The sequence below is a fragment of the Podarcis muralis genome, chromosome 13 (genome assembly GCF_964188315.1).
Source record: "Podarcis muralis chromosome 13, rPodMur119.hap1.1, whole genome shotgun sequence".
Classification (NCBI taxonomy): Eukaryota; Metazoa; Chordata; class Lepidosauria; order Squamata; family Lacertidae; genus Podarcis; species Podarcis muralis.
The window spans coordinates 45955042-45965719 of NC_135667.1; the positions used below are offsets into that span (position 1 = coordinate 45955042).

The following is a 10678-nucleotide window of genomic DNA, read 5'->3' on the forward strand; positions in this document are numbered from 1 at the left end:
CTCCGCCGGCGTGATCTGGCCCATGGCTGGTAAGCCTTGCCGACCCCTGTTTTAAGCAAACAAACAAATGCTGCTCTGAAAAAAACATTTCTATGGTTAAAATCTCAAAGGAACCTTCCCGAGGTATCTCAACCACATATGTCTAAGGCTAAGCCAATTTTTAAATATATATTCAGCCACCCTTCCCCATGCATAAATAGTCTAGACGAAACACAAGTTCCCCAAAGCAGAGAGAAGAAGCATTAAACACAGAACGCAAAGGAGCTGGGTGGGTTTAATATGCACAACACACCATCTATACAGAATGCAGGCTGGTTACAAACAGAGAAAAATGATACCGCCTTCAGAGTTAATTCAAGTATTTTATTTTGTGTCCCGCACCCCACCCCCAGACAATTTTCTCAAGTGCTTATCAGCAGTCCTGTGTAGTGAGACTAACAGCTTTAAGAACAAAATGGCAATTAGCCTGACATGCCAGGGGAGAGGTGCTGGAACGAAGAAATAATAGTGCAGTAGGCAGGGTCTGCTTCTCTCCATTCAACGCAAACGTCGTTTCAAAAATATACAGCAACGTGGAATATGTAGGACTGAAACTTGAGTGCTAAGTAGGTGACAGTTTCATAAAACAGGGAAGCCCTTGGGTTCAGACGTTGGGTAAAGTAACATTGAAATCTTCATCTGTCTCAATGCCAACTTCCTCCTGCACAAAGGACAACACAGACTCCTTAAGATGCAGGGCAGGCAAACAGAAGCATCCTATATCCCACCTCTGTGCAGCAGTTGGACTAATGCATTATGGGGGCTCGCCGAGAAAAGCCTGCTCAACCCACTGTTATGAGGCCATGTCATTCAGTGGCAGACGAGGTGGGTTTGTACTCACAAAGAATTGCTTCTTGCTCTTGGGGTAGCCTTCCAGGATCGCGTCAAGTAGCTCTGTCGCCTGTTGAGAGAGTCAAAGCACACACTTGGCTACTTGGCCCTTCAACCAAGACAGAATTATACCAGAGTGTTGGTAGACAGAAACAAGCCCTCTTGATGGTACAGACAAAAATTACCAAAAAAAAAGGATGAGCCTAAATATTTCAGGAGCCATGGTTGAGTTTACAGGTTGTAGCTGGGAGGAACAATGGCAACAAGCTATTCCGTATTTCTCAACCTCTTGAAGAACACGCTCTTCAGAGGACTTAGTAGTGCAGAATACAACAGTCTGGTATGATTAGAGATGGGAAGGCCTGGAAAAAACCCGGAAAAAATGGGAAGAGGACCAGTCCCGCCCCCCTGGTTTTTTCTGGAAAAAAAGTGTGTGAAATATTCAAACTATATCAAACTGCCCCGCCCCCCATTTTTCCAGGGGGAAAAAAAAAACACCTTTGGAAAAAAATCTGGTTTCCCCCCAATTTTTCTGGGGTTTTTCTAGGCCTTCCAATCTCTAGGTATGATCCTGACTTACCATTCTGGAGACCAGATTCAGAAGTAATGCTGATCCAAACAATGGTTTTGCTCCTGGTAGTGTGGAAGGAGCAGGGAAGGATTAAATCAGCTGTGATTTTCTAAAGGTGCATCAGCACACTTGCGGGATCATGCTAAACCATGTTTTAGATTAGTACAGTGGTGCCTCGCAAGACGAAAAGAATCCGTTCCGCGATTCTTTTCTTCTAGCGGTTTTTTCGTCTTGTGAAGCAACCCCATTGGCGGCTAAGCGGATTAGCGCTATTAGCGATTTAGCGCTATTAGCGGCTTAGCGGGCTTAGCGGCTAAGCTGTTAAAAGGCTATTAACAGCTTAGCGGCTTTGAAAAAGGGGGGGGGGAAGCGGGGGGAAATGGCGAGACTCGCAAGACGTTTTCGTCTTGCGAAGCAAGCCCATAGGGAACTTCGTCTTGCGAAGCGCCTCCGCGACGGAAAACCCTTTCGTCTTGCCGGTTTTTCGTCTTGCGAGGCATTCGTCTTGCGAGGCACCACTGTATTATAATGCTGAGCCAATGAGAAATACAAAAGGCCTAAACCTCATATCCATCTTGAAACCTGAAATTCCTGGGCATTCTCTCTTGAAAAACCAGAACCTGTTGTTTTGTTCAGCAGACTACAGTGACTAAACCTAGAATTAAGATTTAGCTCAAAATACAAAAGAGAGCCAATTGCACTGTCTGGTACAGCACTCAGCTACAAACCTCAAAGGAGTTATAAGGAAACAAACTGAAGAAAAGCGATTTCATAAGCAAATAACTATTCACGTGTGTGGACAAGGCAGGCATGGTGCAAAACGACATGCAAACCACAGCCCCTCATAGCTCCCACCACAGATTAGCAAGTGTTCAATAGAAAGCACAATCCCAGGAACATTAAACATAATGAGCTAGAATTTTCAAGAATGTTCAGCCTGCAATCCCATTGAACTCATCAGGACCAACAGACAGAATCAAACAGGCAAACTTACAAAGGAGAAACGGATGAAATCTTTCAATTAAGAGACATCTCTCATTACTTCTGGGGTTCTGATCTTTGGAAAGGGTATCTAGAAACTTCTCCCTCCTAACTTGCAACCCGATTAAACTGGGCAACCAAGTGGATCTGCATTTGAACATTGTAGGGCCTTGCTTTTTCGTTTTTCCAGACTTGCGTAGCACCTATCACATGTGTATAGCATTTTCTATGCACCTCTGGATGGATGAAGTTACAGAACTAAACAATTGTTGGCATCCGTCTCTCAAGAGAGGGACAATGGAGTGCACCTCTGGGGATGAAGTGAAACTTCTGCATCAGCAGCACCAAAGTAACCTGAGCTCATGGGCAGCCCAGATGACAACATCCCCCTCTCGACCTAGCTGATGTGGTCCAAAAGAAAATAGAGCATCACGTTCAGCACCAGCTTGGCTGCAGGAGTTGCCGAAAGGAGGCGTACAACGTGCCGTCCAACTGTCTTAGGGACTCCACTCTGGATTTGTGTGGGGTTTGCTATTTAGCCTTTTCTTCTCCCGGAGATACCTTGCAAGGCAGCTGAGGTTTAGGATCAGCGCTTTCCTTCTCTTAGGTGGGCTACCTTCACAGGTGGACGAGCCCCATCTGCCCCTCACTTCCCTCTGCAGCACGTGCAGAAACCACCTTCTTGACCGTTGAACCCACTACAGTCATACCTCGGATTGCAGACGCTTCAGGTTGTGTGTTTTCGGGTTGCGCACCGAACCCAGAAGTACCAGAATGGGTTACTTCCGGGTTTCAGCGCTTGCGCATGCACAGAAACACTATATCGTGCTTTGCACGTGCGCAGAAGCGCCGAATCACGACCCGTGCATGCGCAGACGCGGCAATGCAGGTTGCGAACATGCCTACCGCACAGAGCACGTTCGCAACCCGAGCGTCCACTGTATTGCTTTTGTCCGCTCAATCCGACGGAACCTGTCTCTGCATGCAGCGGAAGTCCCTAACTCACAGAGGGTTTGAGACCAATTGGCCATTCTCGCCTGTTTTAGCTGGCCAGTTGAAGCCATTCCTGGCATGTGGCCACTGTCGCATGCTGACATCTTCTAAGAGCCACAGGTAAGACCTGAGTAAAGGGTGGGGACTAAAGGTGGGCACACTACTCCAACATGACATGTATGGGGTATTAGGGGAGGGGTAGTACCTCTGATCTAACCAATAGTATTTTAAAAATTGCCCTTGGGGCTGTGCACACCACTTATTCTTTCTATCCTATATGAAAGACAAGTTTCCTTACCATTCTCTTCCGGCGACGCCATTCCCTGCAATACAACTTCTTTTCATTGTACACCTGCAACAAGCAAAAGGAAAACAATTCTTACACTCAGTCCCCAACACAATGGCCAGTAATGCAGCCGGCTATGATGTGAGAACCAAAACCACCACAATTGTGTTGGACAGTGTGTGCACAAGCTTTCTGTGTGGGAAAGAATCCCAGAAATGGCAGGCAGCTGTGCTTTTACAGAGGGGACTTGTGAGTAAGGGCATCCATAGTACAAAAATTGCTTTGGTGAAATTTTAAACAAGCCCCACAGCTAAAAGGCTCCTGAAAACATGTGCTCACTGGTTGCCTTGATTTGATTAAATGCCAGACAACTCCAGACAAATCAACATTTATCCCCATTTGAATGCTCTAGGTACAGGATGAGTGCTGGGACTGCCCAGATCCCAGGAAGAGAAAGAAAGAAAGAAAGAAAGAAAGAAAGAAAGAAAGAAAGAAAGAAAGAAAGAAAGAAATGGCAGTATGCATTTTGGAGTTCTCCCATCCTTTGGTGTTTGAGGCTAGCTGAAAATTCAGCAGCGCTAGGGGCCCTGCGTATGGCTGGCAGAGCTTGGCAGGGCACCCAGAAAGAACTATACCTGTCTGGACCGTGCCAGTCTCCACTATTGGCCTCTCCCTTGGCAGCTCCATTACCTTTTCTTTCTCCTCAGGAGTCACATGATTGGCAGCAGATTTAATTCGCTCCAGTTTCTCTGTATAATTGGCACAATCTTTTTTTAACTCTTCAATCTCCTTAACCATCTCTGGGGTTGTCATAGAGCCCTTCAGTTCTTTCAGTTCTGGAATGGAATTGCTAGTTACAACATCTGAGATGGCATCGGTCAGTGGGAAGGACTCTAAGGCATTCTGTGTACTATGGCTCAGATACAAACATTTCACAAAGGCTCCATACTGTTCAAGTGCTCAATCGCACATGCACTCACTCAGCAAAGGCTAGCACAGCAGATGGACTGAACCTGCCTCAACACACCTGACTCCATATGACGACAGTTCTGTTGGAGGGTCTGTACTTTGCAAGACAGTTCCGAAATCTCATTGTCCAGGCCTTTGAGCTCTGAGTCATTCACACTACCAAAGCGATCCTGCATGACCAAAGACGTGAGGGTTATTAAGACCAATAATAAGGGTTATTAAGACCAATTAAGAGGGTTATTAAGAGGGTTATTAAGACCAATGGGACAGAGGATAAAATTGCTACCATGTCACAAACTCTACTTCCCTGTCCAGAAATTACATTTCACTCATGGAATTTGAGTTTCCTACACAGTTGTCATTGAAAATATTTTTAATAGTTGGCTTCAGTTACTGGTGTGAGCAAATATTTACTTTCCATAGAACTTGAAAGGCATTTCCCTTACCTGATCTGGAAAATAAATTTTTTGCTTTCCGTACACTTTCTCTTTGATCTTCCCTTGTTGAGCCAACTGTTCTAGTGCCTTCACTACAGCCTAAAGAAACAAGAGAAGGAATGGACTGAGAAAAAATAATAATATTCACAAGATATCTGTGAAGTGGACAGACTGATCTTCTGTATGTGCATCTAAGTATCTTTGTCAAGCAACAAAAACTGAAAATTATAACTTTGAGGACTCCCCTTCCCACAAGATACTTGCACATCAAAGGAGACTTACTAAACACGAATTCTAAAGTCCAGCATGACACAGTACTTGACAACTCACATCGCTATCTACTAGTAACAGGGAAAAATCAGTAAGCTGTGGAAGTGGGAAGAGCTGTAGAGCCTAATATCCTAGGAAGCACAGTGTGAGATTTTCTACAGCCAGCCTCCCATGCTGCAATGTCACTACGCTGTATAATATGATGAGAAACTGCTGCTGTAAGCAGACAAAGCTTAGCTGAATTTATAACTTGTATAGAGAAACAAGTATATATCTCAGTCAGTCAGTTACCACTGAATGTCCAGCATTGCGAAGTACAAAATATTTGTCAGATTTGCTTAAAATCAAGACAATATCAAACTAGGAGTACCCAATACAGTGGTACCTCGGGTTAAGTACTTAATTCGTTCCGGAGGTCCGTACTTAACCTGAAACTGTTCTTAACCTGATGCACCACTTTAGCTAATGGGGCCTCCTGCTGCCGCCGCGCCGCCAGAGCCCGATTTCTGAACGCATCCTGAAGCAAAGTTCTTAACCTGAAGGACTATTTCTGGGTTAGCGGAGTCTGTAACCTGAAGCGTATGTAACCTGAAGCGTATGTAACCTGAGGTACCACTGTATTATCGGGGGCCTTTGAAAGGTATACAGAGTGTGCTTAGCTTTTGAAAGATGTTGCACATGTCTATTTTGCGCTAATGGTGGATGAGACAGCCCCCACACCTTCACCTCTAAGATCTCCTCTCACCGTCTTGCCCAGGCCATGCTCTCGTTGTAAGTTGCCAAAGGCATCCTGAGCACTGTGAGGCCGGTTCTGCTCCTGGAGGTAACGTAGTAGGATGGCAGCTGCACCTTCTCCAGCTCCTTTGGAAACAGAAAGCAGCGGTGTGAATCAACGCGCTCCACGTGGGGCTACCTTGGAAGGTGACCCGGAAACTGCAATTAATCCAGAATGCGGCAGCTAGACTGGTGACTGGGAGTGGCCACCGGGACCACATAACACCGGTTCTGAGAGATCTGCATTGGCTCCCAGTACGTTTCCGAGCACAATTCGAAGTGTTGGTGCTGACCTTTAAAGCCCTAAACGGCCTCGGTCCTGTATACCTGAAGGAGTGTCTCCACCCCCATCGTTCTGCCCGGACACTGAGATCCAGCGCCGAGGGCCTTCTGGCGGTTCCCTCATTGCGAGAAGTGAGGTTACAGGGAACCAGACAGAGGGCCTTCTCAGTAGTGGCGCCCGCCCTATGGAACACCCTCCCATTAGATGTCAAAGAGATAAACAACTACCTGACATTCAGAAGACATATTAAGGCAGCCCTGTTCAGGGAAGTTTTTAATATTTAACGCTGTACTGTTTTTAACACTTGATTGGGAGCCGCCCAGAGTGGCTGGGGAAACTCAGCCAGATGGGCAGGGTATAAATAATAAATTATTATTATTATTACTATTATTATTATTGTTGTTGTTGCTGTTGTTATTAAAGAAAGAGGAGCATGGGGGTGGGGAGAGAAAGCAAAATTTAAGGCAATTCCATCAAGAGTGCAGGCCCTTCTATTGCTGATGACGGCATCTTGGGAAGAACTGTAGTGGGGAAAAATAGGAGGGATCCTCAGTATGGGCCATGTTCATATAGGAAGAAAAAGTGGTGGTTAACAAACATGTATTGATGCATCCCCCCCCCCCCCCGGTTTTAATGTGTCGATGTGAGTTTTTCTGTTTCTTTATTGGCAAGTTGCTTTGGGTTGCCCCCCAGCTAAGAATAAACACACAGAGCGAGGACCGAGGGCTTCCATTCTTGGTTCAGCTCATCCCAAGGGCCTGCTCCAGCATCACATGAACAGACCCAGATCCTGCGATGATCAGCATATCTGAAGGAACGTCTCCACCATCATTCTGCCTGGATGCTGAGGTCCAGCGCAGAGGGCCTTCTGGTGGTTCCCTCGTTGTGAGAAGCAAAGCTACAGGGAACCAGGCAGAGGGCCTTCTCGGTGGTGGCACCCTCCCTGTGGAACGCCCTTCCATCAGATGTCAAAGAGATAAACAACTACCTGACATTCAGAAGACATCTTAAGGCAGCCCTGTTCAGGGAAGTTTTTAATGTGTGACATCTTAGTCTATTTTTGGTCTTTGTGGAAGCCACCCAGAGTGGCTGGGGAAACCCAGCCAGATGGGCGGGGTACAAATAATAAATTTTTATTTTTATGATCACCACCTGAGGCCCTTCTCTGTGCACCCCCTTCCTTGAGAGATAAGGCGAGTGGCAACATGAGAACGGGGCCTTTTCAGCGGCAGCTCCCCTTTTGCGGGACACTCTCTCTGGGTAGGCTTGCCGGACGTCGTCATTGTACATCTTTAGGCGCCGGGTGAAAATGTCCTTGTTTATTTATTGAATTTATATACCACCTTTGGCTGATTAAAGGAGGGTTTGCTTTTGTTCCTTTGTTACATATTTCGATTTCCTTTGTTGTTGTTCTATTTATTTACTTATCATTATTATTAGTTGGTAAGGCGCCCTGCGGCCCTCAGATGAAGGACGGTATACAAATGCAATGAGTAGTAATAAATAATAATAATAATAATAATAATAATGATGATGATGATGATGATGATGATGATAGTAATCGCCACGCAGCCTCTGCGGCCTTCCAGAAAACGGGAGAATTGGCGCCTGAAGGAAGGCAAGAAGCAGGTAACAGGTCTCCGGACACACCGCCAGAAGAGGCCCGGATCCGGACTCCGCGGGCGAGGGAGGCCTGCGGCGAGAGGCCCGGCCGTTGCCTAGCAACGCCAAGGACCGGAGGGAAGGCCCGAGCCGCGGCCTAGAGGCGGCGACGCGCGCGCACGCTCGCGCTCATTCTCTTCCCACCCCCTCCGCCTTCCCCTCGATTCCCCACGTTCTCCCCCACCCGCACTGCCTTACCTGCAGCTCCCTCCCGGGTTTTCCCTGCTCCGCTCATCCTGGCCACGGCGGAGACCCCCCTACCGGAAAAACCCGGAAGCGGAAGCTTGCCGCTAAGAGGGCGGGAAGGCGGGCCCCGTGGAAACCATAGAGCTATACCCTTGGGTAGATAGGCCCTGCCCGGCTTCCGGGAGCGCGTCCGGGCCAGGAAAGGGAGGGCGCACTGGAAACCGTGGAGCTATAATGGTAGAGGGATAAGCACTGTCTGGCTTCCGGGCTCGCGGGAGTAAACAAGGAGAAATGCAGTTTTTGCGGGGGAGATGCAGCTGGGATGAGATCAGTCTACCTCCCAATCCCAAAGAAGGGCAGTGCCAAAGAATGCTCCAACTACTGCACAATTGCACTCATTTCACACGCTAGCAAGGTTATGCTTAAAATTCTACAAGGAAGGCTCAAGCAGTATGTGGATCGAGAACTCCCAGAAGTGCAAGCTGGATTTAGAAGAGGCAGAGGAACCAGAGACCAAATTGCAAACATGCGCTGGATTATGGAGAAAGCTGGAGAGTTCCAGAAAAGCATCTACTTCTGCTTCATTGACTACACAAAAGCCTTTGACTGTGTCAACCACCCTATGGCAAGTTCTTAAAGAAATGGGAGCGCCTGATCACCTCATCTGCCTCCTGAGAAATCTCTATGTGGGACAAGAAGCTACAGTTGGAACTGGATATGGAACAACTGATTGGTTCAAAATTGGGAAAGAAGTACGACAAGGCTATATATTGTCTCCCTGGTTATTTAACTTATATGCAGAATTTAAAAGCAGAGACATCACCTTGCCAACAAAGGTCCGTATAGTTAAAGCTATGGTTTTCCCAGTAGTGTTGTATGAAAGTGAGAGCTGGACCATAAAGAAGGCTGATTGGTGAAGAATTGATGGTTTTGAATTATGGTGCTGGAAGAGACTCTTGAGAGTCCCATGGACTGCAAGAAGATCAAACCTCTCCATTCTTAAGGAAATCAGCCCTGAGTGCTCACTGGAAGGACAGATTGTGAAGCTGAGGCTCCAATACTTTGGCCACCTCATGAGAAGAGAAGACTCCCTGGAAAAGACCCTGATGTTGGGAAAGATGGAGGGCACAAGGAGAAGGGGACGGCAGAGGACAAGATGGTTGGACAGTGTTCTTGAAGCTACCAGCATGAGTTTGACCAAGCTGCGGGAGGCAGTGGAAGACAGGAGTGCCTGGCGTGCTCTGGTCCATGGGGTCACGAAGAGTCGGACACGACTAAACAACAACAACAGAAGCAGCTAGTGGCCTTGGCAGGAATCGGGAAACCCGCCTGCTCGCAAAAGGGCAGCCACAGACACAAGGAACTTCAGGGAGTTGATGTTACCATTTCAAAAGGAGTTTAGAATGATTTACAAGGCTGGGCTGCACTGATTCCTGTAGTCTTTAATAAATACTAGCAGCATTGGGAATATTATTCTAACTTGCACGAAAGGAACCACTTGATTGATGGCAAGGCGAGGAGAAAGGAATTTGAAGGGTGGTTGTTTTTTATTTTAATAAACCTTTATTAACCAGTACACTTTGCGGTAGTCAGAATGCAAGTGCGGCCAAGACTTATTCCAAAACCTGCCACCTTGCTTGTCGCAGACGGCAGTTTGTTAAACCTTTCCCTGACCTGTAAGATTGGGCCCTCATTAATGCGTATGAACCCCCAGAATCTGTTTTATTTACTTTGATGTTGTCATACCGCTCTATTGATTCATCGTCTGCACTTTTGTTATAATGAATATAGTTTTTAATATTATTCATAGTGTAAGTACCGCTTAGAGATTTCAAAAAAAATGAAGTTGTTTTGAAAGGCTTTTAAAATAAATAAATATACCTGTTTGGTGTGGGTTGGCAGAACCAAACAAAACCTATGCAGGACACTTTAAAAGTACTATGATCATGTAGGAAGGGGGTGGTCTTGTTCTTTTTTGTGCTGGATATTATACACCTGTGCAAATTTTCATCATACTTACCTGGCATCACTCCAAACTGAAGCTTGAGTGAAGCCAATCCAACCATCTTTAGTCCTGGCAAGGTCAGTGGCCCAATAATACTTATTGCTGGATCTGAACCAGGAAAACCTGCTATTAGCACTCAGTGTAGGCCTAGATAGGGGCAGGGACGCATGCAATGTCCCTGGGCTCCTCTCTGGCGTTTGCACTTGTAGCTTCCAAGGTCTGCTAAGGGTTTCTAAGCATTTTGAAGCCAGGTTCTCAATCACAGGGAGCTTTGCACATCTAAAAACGAGTCCATTAGGGACATTAGAGATAGGGCTTGCATGTGTGCCCATGTCCCATTGAAGTATCTCTGTGTTATAAGTGTAGCACTGAAGAAACCAAGAAACCGGGC

At 46.6% G+C, this 10678-nt stretch overlaps 1 protein-coding gene across 1 annotated transcript; it reads right to left on the reverse strand.

Annotated features, from left to right (window-relative positions):
• Positions 1–256: 256 nt before the first annotated feature.
• PSMC3IP (PSMC3 interacting protein) lies at positions 257–8423 on the reverse strand. Its single transcript, XM_028703058.2, has 8 exons — positions 8295–8423; positions 6123–6238; positions 5117–5206; positions 4729–4840; positions 4392–4537; positions 3714–3767; positions 881–940; positions 257–700 (listed from the first exon to the last, which is right to left on the reverse strand). Exons 1-8 carry the CDS (start codon positions 8329–8331, stop codon positions 644–646), a joined length of 672 nt encoding a protein of 223 aa, XP_028558891.1. The 5' UTR covers positions 8332–8423; the 3' UTR covers positions 257–643.
• Positions 8424–10678: the final 2255 nt, after the last annotated feature.